Here is a 21657-nt window from a genome sequence, read left to right on the forward strand (position 1 = left end):
GCATCTTTTTTCAATTACCTGAGCAACTTTCACCTGTGCAGTGATGGAGATGGGGAGAATCCCTTTCTTTTATTTTTTTTTTTCTTTTGAGAGCCTATAGTCCTTTTATCCTTGGAATCAAACAAAGGCTTCTACTTAGTGAAACTTACTATTTCGTGAACAGTCAGTGAGGTATGCATACAGAGGAACTAGTACTTGGGGGGTTCGATTTTGTTTTTCCTATAATTATTGAGGCTGCTGTGGTGTAAGCCATCATGCATCATAATGGTCCTCAAAAGATCTAGGTTCAAATCCCATTTTTGTCACTTAGAAGGTGTACAACACTGGATGGGTCTCCTGTTGCCTCCAAATTTCCCCTTCTCCTTTTGTAAAATTAAAATTCTTTTTCCCTGTGTGTGTGGGTGGGGGTGGGCATAAGAGTTTGATGGTAAATATATATAAATTTATTTAGCTAATTACTTGCTACGTATTTGGATATTCAAGAGTTCTGTTACCAAGGTTTTGTTGAATGTTAGTACAATACACAAATATTTCAAAAGGCTTTCATTTTCTAGGACAAAATATACTGGTGTTTGCTAAAGCATTAAAGGATAAACGTTTTTGTGTCTAAGGATTTCCTCTAAAATCATAAATTCTCAACTGATCATTAATCTGCAAATCCAGGGGCGCCTGGGTGGCTCAGTGGGTTAAGCCACTGCCTTCGGCTCAGGTCATGGTCTCAGGGTCCTGGGATCGAGTGCCGCATCCGGCTCTCTGCTCATCGGAGAGCCTGCTTCCCTTCCTGCCTCTCTTACTACTTGTGATTTCTCTCTGTGTGTGTCAAGTAAATAAATAAAATCCTTTTAAAAAAAAATCTGCAAATCCAGAATGTTTTGCAGTTTTTGTGATTAAGTGATTTACTTCACTGGCTCTCAACTAGAACCACCTAGAATGTTAAAAAGAAAAACAAACCCCAAAACCGAAAACATTACCAGTACCTGGGCTCCTCCCCAGACCTGTTAGACCAGAATCTCAGGGCAGAAGTAGTAGAAGCAAAAAGAAAAACACGTGTTTTTATCTTTATCAGTAGGCCAAAGTCCTTTCAAAAGAGAGATTAAAGTAATCCAGCTGATTGATTAGTTTATGAGTCAGAGGGACAGGTTGAATTAGCAGGGAGTATTATAAAAGCTTTAGATGTCAAGCTCACAGTCGTCCAAAAAGAGAGTGCTTCCATGGATCTAGTTGTGGTTCTGGTGCTCTGTCTCTCCTGTTGGCTTCTCCTTTCACTCTGGAAACAGAGCTCTGGAAAGGGGAAGCTCCCACCTGGCCCCACTCCTCTCCCTTTCATTGGAAATATCCTCCAGTTAGATGTGAAGAACCTCAGCAAGTCCTTGAGCAATGTAAGTATGCTTTATGCTTCTCCAGCTCTACTTTTAAATAAAATATATTAAAATTAACCACATTATATTAAAATATCAAGGTACGTCTGTAAAGCATATACTTGTGAAATATTGTCAAGAATAGTGGAATAAGGGGCTCCTGGGCGGCTCAGTGGGTTAAAGCCTCTGCCTTCAGCTCAGGTCATGATCCCAGGGTCCTGGGATCGAGCCCTGCCTCCCTGCATCTGGCTCTCTGCTCAGCAGGGAGCTTGCTTCCTCCTCTCTCTGTGCCTGCCTCTCTGCCTATTTGTGATCTCTGTCTGTCAAATAAATAAATAAAATCTTAAAAAAAAAAAGAATAGTGGAATAAGGGGCGCCTGGCTGGCGTTGCCAATACAGCATGCCACCCTTGATCTCAGGGTCATGAATTTTGAGCTGCAATGTTGGGTGTAGCGATTACTTAAAAAAAAGTGGAATAAAATAATGTGTTCTATGAGTAAAGAAACATTTAGGCTGTTCTGTGGTAGCATTAAAATAATAAAGTCCAGGGGCGCCTGGGTGGCTCAGTGGGTTAAAGCCTCTGCCTTTGGCTCAGGTCATGATCCCAGGGTCCTGGGATGGAGCCCTGCATCAGGCTCTCTGCTCCACTGGGGGCCTGCTTCCTCCTCTCTCTGCCTGCCTCTCTGCTTACTTGTGATTTCTCTCTGTCAAATAAATAAATAAAATCTTTAAAAAAAATAATTATAAATCCAGGGTGCCTGGGTGGCTCTGTCGATTGAATGTCTGGTTCTTGGTCTTGGCTCAGGTCATGATCTTGAGGTCATGGGATCAAGCTCCTCATTGGCTCCATGCTCCGTTCAGCACAGAGACTGTGATTCTTTCCCTCCCCCACTCTCCTTCTCCCCAATCCCCATTCATGTGTTCACTCTCTCAAATAAAGTCTTTAAATCTTTTAAAAAACAATAATGAAGTGACAAAAGCCAGGAATTCTGCTGCCTTTGTTTCACAGCCCTTTGCTGTGATTTCTGGCTAAAGGTAAATGGTAAGGGTGGTGTTTTGTGATTAGAGATTTCATTTGAAGAGTCATCTATTATATAGTCCGTGTGTTTTGTTCATGAAAATTGAACCCTGAAGAAGCAAGTAGTACCTGATGGCAAGCAAGTAACTGGGTCCAGAACTAGCTTGAATGAATGCAAAAAATAAGAAATCATCAGGACCAACTGGATGGTAACATAATCCCCAGATTCCGCACAAAGCTGCTGTCTATACCCTGGGAATGCTGCAGGATAGAAGCAATTGTTGTTCTGTGAGATGTTGCCTGTCCTGGCCCTGCCTTTAGTGTTAGTAATACCAGCAGATCTTAAAGTGGAGTGGGCGTGAGCACCAGCTGGGGTGGTTTTCTTTCTTTTTTTTTAGTATGGATTTCTAGTAACTATCATAAGGCTACCAAGTCAGAATCTTCAGGAGATGGGAGCACCTGGCTGGCTGAGTCACTAAGCTTGAGACTCTTGATCCTGGGCTCATGAGTTCAAACCTCATGCCGGGTGTAGAGATAACTTAAAAATAAAACCCTTAAAAAAAAAAAAAAGAAGAAGAAAAGAGAAATCTCCAGAGGATGGGCTTTACAGGGCTTTCCTGAAACAGCTGGGTACTGGTTCAGAGATAGGTACTGGAGACAAAAGAGGTTGGCTAAGTAGGGTTGAAATTTGGGTGTTCTGTTATTAGACACTGGGATTATATAGGAAACTCTTTGAACTTCAGTCTCTTTATCTGTACAACAGGGTAAATAAACCTAGCTCAAGGCATTGGTGTAATAATCAGTTGTAATTATCTGAGTACCAATTCCCCGGACCATTGCCTGTCACATCAGTGGCCCTCTCTATGTGTCAGTTGTAACAATCTTATTTATAGGTAAGATCCAGGAATATTTGAAGCCATGTTTGGTAGAATAAAAACATCGACAGTATGATGATATCAGGCTTAATCGCACACACACACAAAATCATGCACAAAACATAGACTAAATTGTGACTTCTTTTGCTAACATATATGTTTTCTTTGAAATCCTCAGCTCTCAAAAGCGTATGGCCCTGTATTCACTCTGTATTTTGGCATGAAGCCCACCGTTGTACTGTATGGGTATGAAGCAGTGAAGGAAGCCCTGATTGATCTGGGAGAAGAGTTTTCTGCAAGAGGAAGTTTCCCCTTAGCTGAAAAAGTTAATAAAGGACATGGTAGGTGAGCAGGTACACACGTTCGGCACTGGTTATGGGGTTGGAAAGGATGGAAAACTGGAATTTGAAGAGCGACTCAGCAGAACTTGGCCCATCATGAGGCTGCTGAGTATGACCTTCCTCCTCCTTGCTTAGGACCTCCCGCCCAGTTTCTGTTTCCCCTCTGGTAGGAATCCTTTTCACTAACGGAAATAAATGGAAGGAGATACGACGCTTCTCCCTCATGACCCTGCGGACTTTGGGGATGGGAAAGAGTGACCTTGAGAGCCGAGTTCAAGAGGAAGCCTGCCACCTTGTAGAAGCTTTGAGAAAAACCAAAGGTGGGTTATTCTATAGCTCTGATCTTGGCAGGCTGTTCTCTCATCTACTGATGTCCTTGGAAACATTTCAGCCCTCGCGTGGAAAGAGGGAGTGCAGCAAAGAGCCAGGGGAGCTTCTGTGTGTCTATGCTGGTCATGTGGCATTTCATGACTATGCTATAGTGTAGGTATAAAAGGTCATTTAATCCTTTTCTGTCCCAAGTTTTTTATTTCCACATCATTACACCATGAAGGTACAACATTTGGGGACTCATTTTTTTCAGAGTTAGAGAACGGTATTTTTCCCATAGTAATAGTAATAATACATTCCCATGTAAATGTGGGTTACCTATTTCAGAAAAGGTCCCCAGGGAATACTTGTCAAATGGACACAGTGGCAATGATTTCACACCTTTCACATGGAGCACCTGTAGCTAGTGACATGTGCTTTTTTTTTTTTAAATCTTGCATTCTTTTCATTTCTTTTTAAAAAATTTTTATTTAATTTATTTTTTTAAGATTATTTATTTATTTATTTGACAGAGAGAAAGAAATCACAAGTAGGCAGAAGAGGCAGGCAGAGAGAGGGGAGGAAGCAGGCTCCCCACCAAACAGAGAGCCCAATGGGGGCTCAATCCCGGGACCCTGGGACTACGACCTGAGCTGAAGGCAGAGGCTTTAACCCACTGAGCCACCCAGGCGCCCCTCATTTCTTTTTTTAAAAATTAACATGTAATGTATTATTTGATTATTTTTTTCAGGGGTACAGGTCTGTGAATCATCAGTCTTACACAATCCACAGCACTTACCATAGCACATACCCTCCCCAATGTCCATCACCCAGCCACCCTCTCCCACCCCCTCTGCCTCCCAGCAGCCCTCAGTTTGTTTCCTGAGATTAGTTTGTTTCCATCCCCAGTCCCATCTTGTTTCATTTTTCCCTTTTCTTCCCCTCAGGAACCCCTGCTCTGCCTCTCAAATTCCTCATATCAGAGAGATCATATGACAATTGCCTTTCTCTGATTGACTTATTTCGCTTAGCATAATACTCTAGTTCCATCCACATCAATGCAAATGGCAGGATTTGGGGTTTTTTTTGATGGCTGCATAGTATTCCATTATGCACATATATATACACATACATATCTATATACATACATACATACCACATTTTCTTTATCCATTCATCTGTTGAAAGATGTCTGGGCTCTTTCCAGACTATTGTGGATATTGCTGCTATAAACATTCAGGTGCACGTGCCCCTTTGGATCACTACATTTGTATCTTTAGGGTAAACACCCAGAGCACAATTGCTGGGTTGTAGGGTAGCTCTATTTTCAACTTTTTGAGGAACATCCATACTGTTTGCCAGAGTGGCTGCACCAGCTTGCTTTCCCGCCAACAGCGGAGGACAGTTCCCCTTTCTCCGCATCCTTGCCAGCATCTGTCGTTTCCTGGCTTGTTAATTTTAGTGATTCTGAGTGGTGTGAGGTGGTATCTCACTGTGGCTTTGATTTTTATTTTTACTTGGTTGGTCTATATGTGTTTGGTCAACTTCATTCATCTTCTGAGTGTTGCTTCCAAAGTCCATGTGTCCATTTCGGGCCAGTAATGATACTTTTTTTTATGGTTGTAATTGCTTAGGCATCTTTCATGCCACCCTCATCAACTGTGATTTCCTTGTCAGCAACTATTTTTTTAAAATTTTTGTTTAAATTCCAGACATGCTAACATACAGGATTTTTTTTAATTGGTTTCAAGTGTACAGTGTAATGATTCAGCGCTTCCATACTTCACCCGGTGCTGATCCCAACAAGTGCCTCCTTAATCCCCATCACCTACTCCACCCATCCCCTCACCCACCTCCGCTCTGGCAGCCATCAGTTTGCGCTCTACAGTTAAGAGTCTGTTGCTTGGCCTGTCTCTCTCCTGCTGTCTCTGTCTCTCTCTCGTTTTCCCCTTTGCTCATTTGTTTTATTTCTTAAATTCCACATATGAGTGAAATTATATAGCATTTGTCTTTGTGTGACTGAGTTATTTTGCTTAACACTCTCTGGATCCATCCACATCATTGCAAATGGCAAGATTTCATTCTTTTAATGTGTGAGTAATTTCATTTTGTGAAATATTACACACACACACACACACACACACATACACACACACACACACAGAGAAATAAATCTCAAGACCTTCAGAAATTATCCCCTACCTTCTAAAGTTTTTCTGAAAGCTTAGTGTCCTCAAGTGTTTCAACTGAAAAAGAGTCTGGGGGCACCTGGGTGGCTCAGTTATTGAGCGTCTGCCTTCAGCTCAGGTCATGATCCCAGGGTCCTGGGATAGATTGTCACATCGGGCTCCCTACTCAGGGGGAAGCCTGCATCTCCTTGCGTGTGCTCTCTCTGTCAAGTAAGTAAATAAATAAATAATCTTTAAGGAAAAAAAGAAAAAGAGTCTGGAATAGAAGCAGTTACCTAAACACGTTTCCTATTTTTTAATTCCCTCTCATTTTGGATTCTGGTTACCCTTAATTACATCACTGATGTGAATTTGGGGGCCTTTTGCATATAAAGTTTATTGATCATTTGATTATAGCAATTACATTTAAATATTTCTCACTAAAAAATAAAATTTTTTCTCTGCTTAATTTATCTATAAAATGACAGAATTGGCCTAAATAGTAGTCCAGTTAAAAATTTATAACTATGGTCTTCTGCTAATGGCTATATATAGCAATACTCCAGAATTCCATAAGAGGGCAGGCTCTCCAAAAAATGTGGGGCCTGATTGGTGATGAGGGAACCTATTTCCTAAAGGAAATTATTATTTTTTGTATTGTAATAAACACAAGAACACAAGAACTCCATTTATTGCCTTTTCCTTTTTAAGTTTAAAAAAATTTTAAAGATTTTATTTATTTATTTGACACAGAGAGAGAAATCACAAATAGGCAGAGAGGCAGGCGGCGGGGGCGGGTAATAGGCTCCCTGCTGAGCAGAGAGCCGATGTGGGGCTCGAACCCAGGACCCTGAGATCATGACCTGAGCTGAAGGTAGAGGCTTAACCCACTGAGCCACTCAGGTGCCCCAATTTTTTATATAAAAAAATTTTTTTTAAACAAGTTCCATGCTGAACATGGGGCTTGATCTTATGACCCTGAGATTAAGAGTCACATGCTCTGCCTACTGAGCCAGCCAGGTACCCCAGGACTCTATTTGCAAATTTAATCTTTTTTTTTTTTTTTTGCCTTAGCTATGATTTAAGTTTGAAGTGAAAATTTCTTATTTTACTTCTGTCTGAGGCAAACAAATCTACACATTAATTTTACTCATTTGTGTTAGTTTTCCTCTCAGACAACATGGATACCTTTTGCTTTTTTGTTTGTTCTATCAAAATACCTGAATTTTTCCATCATTTTTCCTCCTTTAATCTTTTTCTCTGCTGATTTTACACATAATTCACTTTAACTATTCATTAGCTATAGGTTTCCAGGTCCCAAGCTATTTCTTCCTTCCTACAGGAGTGTACAAGTTTACCAGACAGGTGTGATTCTGCATTGATAGCTTAAATTATTAGGTGTTTTTTTTAAAATGTATTTTTATATTATTTTTAAGTAATCTCCACACCCAAGGTGGGACTTGAACACGTGACCCCAAGATCAAGAGTCAGGTGCTGCCTGCACCTACTGAGCCGGCCAGGTGCACCATTCGGTGTTTTCAAAAGTGGCGTCTTTAAAGTTTTTTCTTTTGCTCTTCAAAGTAATAGTCACCTTGGGTCAGAATCAAGTAAACAAAGGTACTGATCTAAATGGAGTATTTGGAAGATTGTTATTAATCAAACTAAGGTGGGATGGACTTCCCATTTAAGGGAAAGATGATGTGTTGATTTTGAGCATGCTGAAATCTTCGCTGGCAAGGGGATTGCTAGGTAGATATTGTTTTAGAGATCCTAAAATTTCCTATTATGAACAACAAAGAGTTTTATATGTATATTTTAATGGTATTTTCTAAATCTTTCCTATTCTTTAGCCTTACCCTATGATCCCACTTTTGTCCTGGGCTGTGCTTCCTGCAATGTGATCTGCTCCATCATTTTCCAAAATCGTTTTGATTATACAGATCAGACTTTAATTGGCTTCCTGAAAATATTTAATGAAAACCTCAAGATTCTGAGTTCCCCATGGATTCAGGTAAAGTCATGTGAGGTCTTTCCTCTGACACATCCAAAATTCTGTATGGACCATGCTGTGAAGTAAATGAAAACTGGACATTTTGGATACTATAATGTAACTGTGGAAACGAGGTTCCTCCCCCTCCTTGAGATTTGTTTTGTCTTGTTCTGCTTGCTTTGGGTTCGTGTTGCTTTTTGCTTTCTGTAGGCTATAGATAATTGTTTATTTCGTGACTTTTCTGGACCATGTTTCTAAGTCTCCTCTTCTTCATCATGTGTGGTCTCTGAAATCTCTGTTTCTTTGTGTTCAGGTAGTGTTAGCTGCAGTTTTCCTTGAGTGTGAGGGGCTGAGAAAAGGGTGTGCGGGGAGAAAGAGAGAGGAAGAAGGGGACAGAGAGGGAGGGAGGAAGGAAGGAAGACAGGAACAAACAAATGAACTCTTCCAAATTGGTTCTGGACTGGAGAACTCCTTCACTGCTTTCACCGACTCTTCGATTCTTTCTGTCTTGTTGCTTACATTGAGCCAAGATCAGCTAGAGGTGAAAGCTTAGGGTCTTCTGGGGTCTTTTCTTCGCCGATGTCCTGGTTTCTAAATTTTTTTTAAAGGTTTTATTTATTTATTTGACAGAGATCACAAGTACCAGAGAGGCAGGCAGAAAGAGAAGGAGAGGGAAGCAGGCTCCCTGCTGAGCTGAGAGCCCCATGTGAGACTTAATCCCAGCACCCTGAGATCATGACCTGAGCCGAAGGCAGAGGCTTAACCCACTGAGCCGCCCAGGTGTCCCCTGGTTTCTAAATTTTAAAATGTCTAAATGCCTCAATATACCTGGGTACTTTGGAATGCCCTAATATCAGAAGATACTTTCTCCCCAGCTTTTCTTCCCAGGATTCTGGTGCCCTATCTTATGTCTTAACTAGCCTTTGCCCCAAGTTATTCATTTGCCTTACAGAGTTTTTGAGACATGCCAGCTGCTTTCCACCCTGAGCTCTAGTCCGATGAAACAAAGACAAGAGCCTGTGTCAGTCCTTCAGGTTGCCCCAGAGCAGTTGCAACAGAGAAAACACAATTTTTTGTAAGGTCTAGTCTAGTCTCTTGCACTGGAAACCAGAATCCCACACGAGAAGCTGCCCTTGTTAAGACCACTGCCAAACTAGGAAGGAGGTAGAAGAGGGCAAATTAAAAGTTCCACAAACTTTTTCACCATTTTCAAGTTGCCTTTTTCGGGATTCAGCATTCACTTGATTGCTGTAAGCCTTTGTTTTCTAGAGTTCTGACAAGTTGATTCTCATGGTTTTTGCCAAAAAATCTCAGCTCTCTTTTTTTGGAGTATCCTGTCTTTGGATATCTACTCTGGCAATTTCACTGGTCATACTCAGTGAAGTGAGTTTTTGAATACCACACTCCTGCCCAGGGCAAACCTCATGGAGTGTGCATGTTGAAAAGAGAGTCAAAACCTTTATTTTACGGACAAGAAGATAAAGGTCCAGGGCGTCTGGGTGACTCAGTGGGTTAAGCCTCTGCCTTTGGCTCAGGTCATGATCTCAGGGTCCTGGGACCATGCCCCACATTGGGCTCCCTGCTCAGCAGGGAGCCTGCTTCCCTCCCTCTCTCTGCCTGCTTGTGATCTCTCTCTGTCAAATAAATAAATAAAATCTTAAAAAAAAAGAAGATAAATGTCCAAATATGGAGCTGGTGGAATTCAAGCCTATTGACTCCCTGGCCAGTGGTCTTTCCCCTAAATCCCAAAGCCCTGTTTTGGGACTGCCCAGAAACATGCTGATAGCACACTCAGTGGGCATCCAGGCCCTTGCCGAAAGGTTCCCATTGCCTAAAAGATATGTCCTCCACTCACACTTAGTGACCTCTTCATCACATTACTTACCAGAAATATGCTAGTCTAGGAAGGAAGAGAATGTCTCCTTTAAGCAGAGAAAACATTTGGGACCACAGGTGCTGCCAGGATGCACTGATGAAGGAGTAGCTTTGTGCTGTGTATGAGGTTGTCCAAACTCCCTTAACCTCAGTCTTCATCTATAAAATGTGAATCATAGTAATTCACGGCATTCTGTATTTCAAGGTTGTAGGGAAGAATTAATATAAAACATGAGAGAATTGATGTAAAGATGCTTTGATACTATAAGGTGGACGATGTATGAGTATAGGACGTTATTGTCGTATTTCATCATCTGGTCAGAGTTTTCTCCCTTAGATATCTCCATGAGCATAGAGAATTACTTTATATACACAATATAAAATGCTTTTCCAGGAGACAGAGACCATTTTCTCTTCATCTCCCTTTTTAACCAGGTTTGACATATCTTCTATATGTCTTCAATACATGTTTTAAAATTTAATATATATTTTTTAATCTCTAAGATCTACAATAGCTTCCCTGCTCTCCTTGATCATCTCCCAGGAAGTCATAACACAATACTTAAAAATTCTGTTTTTATAAATAATTACATTTTGGAGAAAATAAAAGAACACCAAGAATCCTTGGAAGTGAACAATCCTCGGGACTTCATTGATTACTTCCTGATGAAAATGGGACAGGTAAGATATTAATGACAGATCCGTTATTTGTTTGCCTGCATTTCTTGGTCACTGATTAGTGCTCATGAGGATGTTTAAATCATCAGGCAAGAAATGCTTGACAGACACTTTAGGTACTTCTGTATGCATGGATCTATCTGGATTGAGCATCATGGAACATCACTCAATCTAAGATTGAATTGTCAAATAACTAGGATATGTGGAACCTATTTGTTAAGTTTCTACCTGAAGAAAAAGAAAATGTACACTTTAGGGGAAATAAAAACACAAGTTAGAAATTACAAAATGTGGAGCTATAAAATGAAGGTATATGTGATCTTATCTCAGTGTGTGGGAGAATAAGAAGGAAATGTTTAACCTAGCTGGGCTTCCTGCTTATACTGAGGGCTGATGTAGAGTTTCAAAATATTTGCAATAAGAATAGGGGAGGGAATTTCAGACTGGTAGAATGGTATGATGAGAGGTTCAGAAGTATGTGTTGGCAAAGAGATGAGATGGATGGAAAAAGGAAGTCTTCACTGAGTGTAACCAAAAATGGATTTGGACAGATACAGAGTTGGATGTTGGTGCCTGTCAAGTCACTGTAAGACTGAATGTTGGCATGAAAAGATTTGCTCAGGTAGATGTATGAGCCTGAACAAGAGTGGAATACAAATAATTATTGGGGAAAATTATCCTGGGAGTCCTGTAGAATGAGCTGTATGATAAGAATGGGGCCCAAGGACCAACTGTGAGATTTTTCATTTCTTGACTTTGGCTTGATGAAAAAAGTCTGGACCATGGAAATACAGGGACTCCTGAAATAAAATCAAATTGGTCATTTTGTCACATCTCAGAGATCTATAGAGGCTGATTTTAGTGGTTTAGCCTATAGAGGCTGATTTTAGAAGTAAGGACTGCATGGGAGATTTTAGTAATAAGAACAGATATTCTATTTGAGAAATTTAACCAAGGAGTGGACGCCTGGGTGGCTCAGTTGGTTGAGCGGCTGTCTTCGGCTCAGGTCATGATCCCAGCGTCCTGGGATCGAGTCCCACATCGGGCTCCTTGCTCAGCGGGGAGCCTGCTTCTCCCTCTGCCTCTGCCTGCCTCTCCGTCTGCCTGTGCTCGCTCTCTCTCCCTCTCTCTCTCTCTGACAAATAAATAAATAAAATCTTTAAAAAAAAAAAGGAGTGAAAGATTGAGATAGTAAATCTGAATAGTGAATGTGATGAGTGATAGGGTCAAGCTGGAAATTGTGTGACAAAAGTAATGTAGATGCCATAGGACATTGTACCAAGGCAACATCCTTGAATGGGGGAGAGGCAGAATCCAGAGTGCATTATAAAAAGCTTATTCTAGAGAAGGAAATTTCTTCATCTGAGGCCATCACTTTATCCAATCACTTTGTAGCTTTGGGCAGAAATGAGAAATGGTGAGTAGGCTAACATGGGAAGGAAAAAAGATGCTGATGAAATTGATTGTCAAAGAATTATCCTTGGATTTCAGTTGGACTGCTCAAGTCACATATTCTAGGTGCAATGGAGTGAAGAAGGTGGTGGAATTGTTTGAAGAAACTGGAAGAGGGAAGAAATTAATATTTTCATGGTCTGCTTTCTCTGCTGTTAGGGCAGTGTTTTTTATCTTCCAACTCTGTTCCCCTTCCATTTTGATTTAGATCAAAGACTGGCAAAGCTCACCTGTCTTTATAAATAAAGTTTTATTGAAACACACATACATACACAAAGTATGGACACCTTCCCAGAAGAATGAACCCATATGAATGTTTTGTATTTTGCATATATTTTGAGCAATTTCCTTATGGCTAGGAAGCCTTTCCACTGGTCCTGGGTGCTGACCTCTCTCATATATCAATTAACAGTATTTCCTTAATATTATATTTAAAAACTGCATTGTTCCTTTGGACTTCATTATAGTATTTAGATTCTAGCTTATTATTCCATTTTTTCTTACTCTTAATATCTACACTGAGTATAATTAACATGCCATACCCTCCCACATTTCAAGTATAATTTAGTAGTTGTGTATTTTCAGAGTTGTGCAACCACCACCACAATCAATTACCAAACATTTTCATCACCCTCAAAAGAAACCCCATAAGCTTGAGTAGTTATCTCCACTGTCCCCCAAACCCTTCCAGCTTTCAGGCTTCACTTCTCTACTTTCTGTCGCTATAGATTTGCTATTCTGGATGTTTCATATTAATGAAATTATACTTTATTTTGTTCTAGCTTTTTTCACTTCACTCCTTTATGTGCTTGAATGATATTCCAGAGAGAATATACCATGTTTTATATATCTACTCCTTGGTTGATGGACATTTTGATTGTTTCTGGGTTTTTGGCTTTTTTTTTTCTTTTTAAGATTTTATTTATTTGAGAGAGAGTGAGAGAGCACAAGCCAGAGGGAGAGGCAGAGGGAGAGGGAGAAGCAGGCTCCCCACTGAACAGGGAGCCCAATTCCAGGCTTGATCCCAGGATGCTGGGACCATGACCTGAACCAAAGGCAAATTCTTAACCAGCTGAGCCACACAGGCACTGCTGGTTTTTTGGCTCTTATGAATAATGCTTCTATGGACATTTGTGTGCAAGTTTTTGTGTATACCTATGTTTTAATTTCTCTTGGGTACATACCTGGTGGTAGAATTGCTAGATCATATGATAACTTTATTTAGCCTTGAGTGGAAATGTGGTGAATCAAAAACCTAAATGTAAGAGCTAAAAATATAAAACTCCTAGAAGAAAACTTAGGCATAAAATTGGCTAAAATTGATCATCTATGTGTATGTAAGCACTGATTCTTCAAATTCACTTCAACAGATGAAATGCTAATAATGGTTTATAAGTGCCCTACTCTTTTTCCTGGCTTTAGAGTAGTTTTGGGTTGGAAAGGTTAGAAAAGTGTGTGATGTTGATGTTACCAATGGGTCTAGCAAATACAGTTATGGAGGTTAAGCCTGTCTTAATGGAGTTGATGACAATTTAGGTGTGCCACAGGTCACTTGGGGACTGTAAGAACCTTATTAAATTAACGTTGGCCCAGAGGACTGGATAGGAAATTTTTTTTTTTAATTTTAGTGATCTCATAGTCAATATTTCAAATGGCCCCATTGTTGTTTTCAATTTTGTGTCACCCTTATCTTAAACCAGCTTTAGCTGTCCTTGTGAGGTGCTTTTACTCTCCCTATGAAAAGTTATGAGATCTCTATTCATTCGGTATCTTATTCTCAGCATCTGCCTTACTCCCATAGTCTCCTTCATCCCTTATGGGCAGTTAATGTCCAAATTTTCTGTCTTCAAGTCTGTAATATTTCTTCTATTTGTATATCTTCACTAATTCCTGCACTTATTTCCCAAACCAAATAGTTCTGCCTTACATCTGGAGTATCATAGGGGCTGGCCCCCTTTTGTCTTTGTAAATGTGTTCTCGCTACAATCTGTTCTAGGATGTGCTGCCATGTTAGCTTTTGCATATTTCCAACTTTGTAATGAGTTTTTAGGCAATATAGAGTCCACATAAATTCTATAACAGAAGAGAATTACAAACTCTTGATCCTGGCTTATACCATTTTTAAATTTTTTTTTTTATTTTTTATAAACATATAACATATTTTTATCCCCAGGGGTACAGGTCTGTGAATCGCCAGGTTTACGCACTTCACAGCACTCACCATAGCACATACCCTCCCCAATGTCCATAACCCCACCCCCCTTCTCCCCACCCCCCTCCCCCAGCAACCCTCAGTTTGTTTTGTGAGATTAGGAGTCACTTATGGTTTGTCTCCCTCCCAATCCCATCTTGTTTCATTTATTCTTCTCCTACCCCCTTAACCCCCTATGTTGCATCTCCACTTCCTCATATCAGGGAGATCATATGATAGTTGTCTTTCTCCGATTGACTTATTTCACTAAGCATGATACCCTCTAGTTCCATCCATGTCGTCGCAAATGGCAAGACCATTTTTTAAGATATGGCTGTAATTTACTCATTTCTATCAGAAAAGATTGTGTTTGACTACCAACAAGAGAAAACTCAATTTACAATTTTTTAAAAGATTTTATTTATTTATTTACAGACTGAGATCACAAGTAGGCAGAGAGGCAGGCAGAGAGGCAGGCCGGAAGTGGGGGGGGGAAGCAGGCTTCCTGCTGAGCAGAGCGCCCAATGTGGGCCTTGATCCCAGGACCCTGAGATCATGACCTGAGCCAAAGGCAGAGGCGTTAACCCACTGAGCCACCCAGGCACTCCCCACTATTTCTTTAAAACATTGTTAATTGGGGGGCACCTGGGTGGCTCAGCGGGTTAAAGCCTCTGCCTTCGGCTCAGGTCATGATCTCAGGCTCCTGGGATGGAGCCCCACATTGGGCGCTCTGCTCAGCAGGGAGCCTGCTCCCCCCACCACCTGCCTCTCTGCCTACTTGTGATCTCTCTCTCTCTCTCTCTCTCTGTCAAATACATAAATTAAAAAAAAAAATCTTAAAAAAAAAAAGTAATGGTGTATTTTTCTAGGTACAGAAACTCATGTTAGGCAGTCCAGGACTTGAACAGTAGCCCTGAAGTATCTATGGACTCATGTGCCTTCCATTTTTCTTTAGCATACCTACTGTGTAGACTTCATGTTCATCATGTTTCAAGACGATGTCTACACCACCTCCACCAACATATCTGTGTAGGCATGTAGTAAAAAGAAGGAAGGAAAGTGACACCAAGAGGCCGTTGGGGGGCGCCTGGGTGGCTTAGTAGGTTAAGCAACAGATCAAGATTCCAGAGTCCTGGGATGGAGCTCCACGTCCGCCTCCCTGCTCAGTGGGGAGTCTTTCTCTCTCTCCCCCAGCCCTCTCCCCACTCTTGTGCTAGCCCTCTCACTTGTTCTCTCTCTCTCAAATAAATAAAATAAAATCTTTAAGAAAAAAGTCCTTTGGTAAGAAATAGGTTGCTTGGCCAGTGTAGCTGCGAAAGAGTCTAGGAAATGGAATCTGTAGGCAAGTTTGCTTAACTATATAACAATATGTTATTTTAGATTTATTATAATTACATATGCTGCCAAACCAACAAATAATTACATCAAATAATTCCTAGGAAAAGGACAATGATCAGTTGAAGTTTACTTACGAAAACTTAGTAACCAGTGCATCTGATTTATTTGGAGCTGGGACAGAAACGACAAGCACCACCCTACGATACAGTCTCCTGCTTCTGCTGAAGCACCCAGAAGTCACAGGTATGGCCAGCATGGTGGGCAGGGTCTACTTCTGGGCATACAACTGATGTTTATAATGATGTTGGAGCACATGAATTGGCGTGTAAATATATATGCATTTTCTCTTTTTTCATCTGTCTCATTTGTGTTTTATCAGCTAAAGTCCAGGAAGAGATTGAGCGTGTAATTGGCAGATGCCAGAGCCCTTGCATGCAAGATAGGAGCCGCATGCCCTATATGAATGCAGTATTGCACGAGATCCAGAGATACATTGATCTTATCCCAAACAGCCTGCCTCATGCAGTGACCCGTGACATTAAATTCAGAAACTATGTCATCCCCAAGGTAGGATGTGTTTCTCCTACACCTGACTTCAGTGCTCTTGAAATTCTCATATTCACAGTGTGGTTTCAATCCTCTACCAGTACAGATGAGAGAGTGCAAGAATCATACATGTGGCAGCTTGATGGACTTTGTGCTGTTTCAGTTTGAGGCTATACATTTTTTTTTTTTTGGCTCAGTGGGTTGTGTAATTAGCACAACTAAGGTATAAAACATTTCTTTCTTTTTTTTTAAGATTTTATTTATTTATTTGACAGACAGAGATCACAAGTAGGCAGAGAGGCAGGCAGAGAGAGAGAGAGGAAACAGGCTGAGCAGAGAGCCCGATGTGGGGCTCAATCCCAGGACCCTGAGATCATGACCCAAGCTAAAGGCAGAGGCTTTAACCCACTGAGCCACCCAGGTGCCCCATAAAACATTTCTATCATCTCAAAAATTTCCTTCATTCTCCTTTTACAGTCAATCCACCTCCCCCAGTTTCAACCGTTGGTAACCATTGATCTACTTCTGGTTCCACGGTTTTGCCTTTTAAGGAATATAACATAATGGAATGTGACATAAAAGTAGTATAACCTGTAATCAATATAAACCTTTATCTTTTTTATGTGACAGAATGTGTTTGAGCTTAATATTTGTTATCACATGTATCATTAGTTGTTCCTTGTTTTGATGAGTAGTTTTCATCATATCGAGTGCCACAAGTTATTTATCCATTCACTAGTTGATGGATATTTGGGTCATTTCCAAATATTAGACAGAGACAGTGAGAGAGAGCATGAGCAGGAATGAGGTGGGGAAGCAGACTCCATGTGGAGCAGGGAGTCCAGTGTGGGGCTTGATCCCAGGACCCTGGGTTCATGACCTGAGCCGAAGGCAGACGCTTAATGACTGAGCCACCCGGGTGTCCCAAAGGCAATAACTTTGTAAATAAAATTAAATATGATAAACTTAGAGGGTAGAATTTCCTTCCAATGTTTAATTTTAAAAAGTAGAAAATCTAAATAGCCTTTAAACACACATACACAATGAGAATGTAATGTTTTATGTATATATAAATAACATTTATGAAAATTTATATACATCTGTATTTTAAGTACATATCTACTTATGTCCATCAATCTACCTCACTCCTAAATATTTCACTATGCGTCTTCTAAGAATGAGGGCTTTCTGCACATTTATTGAGAGGAACAGCATTCATCTCAAGGAACTATTATCTATACAATAATTTTATTTAATATATAGCCTATAATTACATTTTTTCTGTTACCCTAAAATACTCTTTTATAGCTTTTTTTGAAGGGGCATATAGTAGCTAATCAAGGAATAATATGTAATTTGATTATCTGTCCCTTTAGGCTACCCTTTTATAAAGAAAATTTCCATTTCCTTAATTTGTTTCATTTCAAGGTGCTGACAGTTTTGAGGAGTCCAGGACACCATGTGGAATATTCCTCAGTCTGGTTCGGGTGGTTTTTGTTTTTGTTTTTGTTTTGAGATTAGATTCCACTTCTGTGTTTTGGGGAAGAAAATTACGTAGGTGATGTTGTGTATGTCCCAATGCATCACATTTGGCTAGAGACATACAATACCAATTTATACCATTATTGGTGATGCTAAGCTACTCACTTATGAAGGAGGTATCTGCCATAGTTCTCTATTGCTAGGGATCTATTTTTCATAGGTGATTAATAAGAAAAAATCTATGGCATGGTACTTTAAGACCTTGTAAATATCCTGTTTCCCAAATCATTGGTCCAGTAGTTTTAGCATTAATTAATGATCTTTACTTGAACTGTTGAAAAATGATTAGTTTTAAAATTTTATTATTAGTGTGTGTGTGTGTATGTGTGTGTGTAGCTAGGATTCATCTATAACAAAGAGTTCCCCCACATTTTTATTTTTTTAAAGATTTTATTAACTTTAGAGACAATGTGAGTGGGGAGAGGGGCAGAGGGAGAGGAGAGACAGAATCTCAAGCAAACCTCTGCTGTGCCATAATCCACATGAGATGTATGAACACTGAAGTGACAAAATAGAGCAAAGAGACACACAAGTGTCCAAACATTGTGATCAGTGGAAGGGATTCAGAGGGCAGGCACCCAAGTAACCAAGCACTCGGTATTTCGGACCCTATTGGAGGCCATGTTAGCATCCTGACTAGCACTGGCCTTAATCTCATCCCTTCTTATTACGTGGTCTCTCTGGCTGGAAATCCCATGGGCCTTCTTTGGACCTTGGATTCTTCACATATAGATCAAAATATTGAACTAAGTGATTTCCACATTTCTTCCAGTTCTACAGCTTCTTTCTAACCCAGTTTATCTTCATCTGTTCATTTCAGGGCACAAACGTGTTAGTATCACTGACTTCTGTGCTACATGATGAACAAGAATTCCCCAACCCAGAGGTATTTGACCCTGCCCACTTCCTGGATGATAATGGCAACTTTAAGAAGAGTGATTATTTCATGCCTTTCTCAGCAGGTAATAAATTCCTAGGTGCTGAAGGGGACAAAATATTTTGGGGGTGGGGTATCAGTTGAGTCTTACATAGTGCCTGCCCTGGTGTGGGTAGAATTGTTCTTTGTCCATGACCAGAAACATCACTCTAGATATATCCCTGAGCTACTAAGAGCTCCTCTAAGCAGCAGAAGAAATTCGTTTAGACTTTACTCACTGGCCATGAGAAAGGTATATAACTCCTCAACTTTGAGTTAAGTATTTTCTTTCTTTCTTTTTTTTTAAAAGATTTTATTTATTTATTTGAGAAAGAGTGAGAGCACAAGCAGGGGGAACAGGAGAAGGAGAAGCAGGGTCGCCACTGAGCAGGAAGCCTGATGCAGGGCTCAATTCCAGGAACCCTGGGATCATGTCTTGAGCTGAAGGCAGATACTTAACCAACGAGTTACCCAGGTACCCCAAGTTAAGTATCTTCTATGTGCGGCACCTGGGTGGCTCAGTCAGCTAAGTGTCTGGCTTTAACTCAGGTCATGCTCTCAGGGTCCTGGGATTAAGCCTTGCTTCAGGATCCCTGCTCAGTGGGGAATCTGCTTGACCCTCTGCTACCCTACCCACTCATACTCTCAAATAAATAAATAAATAAATATTTTTTAAAAAAGTATTTTCTCTGTACCTTCACTTCCCAGAGTGAGCTCTGGGGTAACAAGTATCCACAAGCACAGCGTGGACACCACAGGGGCTTACACTCTAGTTAGGGAAGCAGACTAGTAAGCAGATCATTATAATCTGATAAGACTAGTGTTGTGGGAGAGGAAAGGCCAGGCTGCTCAGGAGACCAGAAGAGGCAGCTTCCTGCTCACCCCCAGCCCACAGTGAGGCATGAACTGGAATTAGCAACATTCCAAAGCAGAAAGGGAATTTGAGCTGCCTCACAGCGGACAGGAAGTGAGGGAAAGAAGAGAAGATGGGGCACTTTTACAAGGTAGACCATAGGAGAAGGATGTTTCTATAAACTGAGGTCAGAACCTGCCAACCAACCATGGCATCAAGGAAACCTTTGGAAAGTGGCAGGATGCCCTGTACCTGATTGTCCTCCACTCAAGATCATGTATCTTGGATATTGGGTCTCCACATCAATAGTGCTCACTGAGTCTCCAGCCATAGAGTTCCCTTCAATTATCTGATGACTTTCAGTACCTGCTTTGGGTCTGGCACTGTACATACCAAGATGTCAAAGACTGAGACTTCCCTGCAAGGAATGCACATTTTAGCGTGGTAGAAAAAGATAAACAGGAAATTACGATTCACGGTGATGATCTATGCTTTAATTGAAGAGTGAATAAGATTCTGAGGATACCCAGAGAGAGCAAGACTCTATTGCCTGAGGGGATCACAGGGATTATAGAGAGGAAATGCATGAGACATAGATCCTGAAAGAAGTATTAGAGAATTGCACCTTAACTGAAGGGAACAGCATGAGATAAGGCTGGAAATGTCATGGTGTGTTGGAGATCGATGAAGAGTTGGTATGGCTAGAATCAAGAGTAGAGGGTTTGGAAGATGGAAGGAGGGATATGGAACCTCAGACTGGGTACAGAATGTGAACAGCCAGTTCAACCCATTTGACCTCCTGTCATAGGACAGATCAGGGACACCCTGAATATTTTAAAGTGAGAGAGTAATACATTTAGACGTGTTTTTGGAATCACATGAAGGAAAAAAATCTTTTTAAACTTTATGCCAGAGGTAGGAATGGAGACACAGATACATGAGTTCTCTTCTCTTAGTCCTTCTCCCTCCAATGCACTTGGTGAAGGTGGTGGGTTTCTACAAAAATGTATGGAAACTGGAAATAAGAAAAGAGCAGTTGTAATGTGGAAATGCATAGTGAAGTGCTTGATGTAGGCCTGATACTCAATAATTAATTGTTGAATGAAGGGTTCCCATCAAGACACTAGGTGAATAGCAAGCATTTCCATCCTTCGGTCCACCTGTCCCTCTAACCTTCCTTCCACCTCTCCATCGGCCTGGTCATTCATCAGATATTTCTTGTAACATGTCTTATGACGCTTCGAAACATAGTGTTCAAGGAACAGATCCCTTGTATTTGTTACTTTCAGGAAAACGAATATGTTTGGGAGAAGGACTGGCCCGTATGGAGCTGTTTTTATTCTTGACCACCATTTTACAGAAATTTACCCTGAAATCTCTGGTCGACCCAAAGGACATTGATACCACCCCAATTGCCAGTGGGTTTAGCCATGTCCCACCCCCCTACCAGCTCTGCTTCATTCCCATATGAGGAAGGGCAGACCATCTTCCTGCTGCTGTGCTGTTGTCTGTAGCTCCTCCTCCTCTGGGGCATCATTCACCTCTTCACTGCTGGGGATGCACTCTCTGACCTCAGCTCCTGTTTCCCCATTCCCTCCATACCCAGTGAACATCCAGCCTCCTCTAAAGGAAAGTTTCCAGGGACACCTAGTGGCTCAGTAATTTAAGCATCTACCTTTGGCTCAGGTCATGGTCCTGGAGTCCTGTGACTGAGACCCGAATCGGGTTCCCTGCTCAGCGGGGAGTGTGTGTCTCCCTCTCCCTCTGCTCCTCTCTGACTCATGCTTGCTCATCTCTCTCACTTGCTCATTCTCTCTCTCAAATAAAAATTTTTTGGGGAAAAAAAGAGGAATGTTTCCAGAATTTCATTACACACATGCTGTGCTATTGTTTATACTCTGTAACACTTGTATTTGGCACCATATATACTTCTCTAATATTGAGCTGTTACTCTATTATCACCATGAAACAAAACCAAATGATTAGCATAAGCTAACATACAGCCATTTGTCCTCTGCATGTTGTAAATGGAAAGCATCACTATTCACTGAGCCAGTTCTTAGACTTTCCTTTTTTGTGCATAATACAGGTAAGAAATGGAAGAAAATAGAATCCAAAGAGGCCACACTGCACCATCCTCATAATGATAAGCAGAGAGAGGGACAAAGAGGGGGAGGGCAGGAAAGCTCTCTTGGCTCTGTGTCACT

At 40.9% G+C, this 21657-nt stretch overlaps 1 protein-coding gene across 1 annotated transcript; it reads left to right on the forward strand.

Annotated features, from left to right (window-relative positions):
• Positions 1–1201: 1201 nt before the first annotated feature.
• Positions 1202–21110, forward strand: LOC122898982 (cytochrome P450 2C41-like). Its single transcript, XM_044236635.1, has 9 exons — positions 1202–1379; positions 3430–3592; positions 3763–3912; positions 7920–8080; positions 10439–10615; positions 15695–15836; positions 15973–16160; positions 18502–18643; positions 20740–21110. The coding sequence occupies exons 1-9, from the start codon at positions 1212–1214 to the stop codon at positions 20919–20921; spliced, it is 1473 nt and encodes a 490-aa protein (XP_044092570.1). The 5' UTR covers positions 1202–1211; the 3' UTR covers positions 20922–21110.
• The last annotated feature ends 547 nt before the right edge of the window (positions 21111–21657 follow it).

This window comes from Neovison vison, chromosome 2 (genome assembly GCF_020171115.1).
Source record: "Neovison vison isolate M4711 chromosome 2, ASM_NN_V1, whole genome shotgun sequence".
In the NCBI taxonomy this organism is placed as follows: Eukaryota; Metazoa; Chordata; class Mammalia; order Carnivora; family Mustelidae; genus Neogale; species Neogale vison.

Bases quoted from the DNA above. Each gene is read 5' to 3' on its own strand.
- LOC122898982 (XM_044236635.1), top strand. From the start codon at position 1,212: ATGGATCTAGTTGTGGTTCTGGTGCTCTGTCTCTCCTGTTGGCTTCTC. The intron at 8,081-10,438 runs GTAAAGTCATGT...TTAATCTCTAAG, and splicing joins TGAGTTCCCCATGGATTCAG to ATCTACAATAGCTTCCCTGC. The intron at 15,837-15,972 runs GTATGGCCAGCA...GTGTTTTATCAG, and splicing joins GAAGCACCCAGAAGTCACAG to CTAAAGTCCAGGAAGAGATT.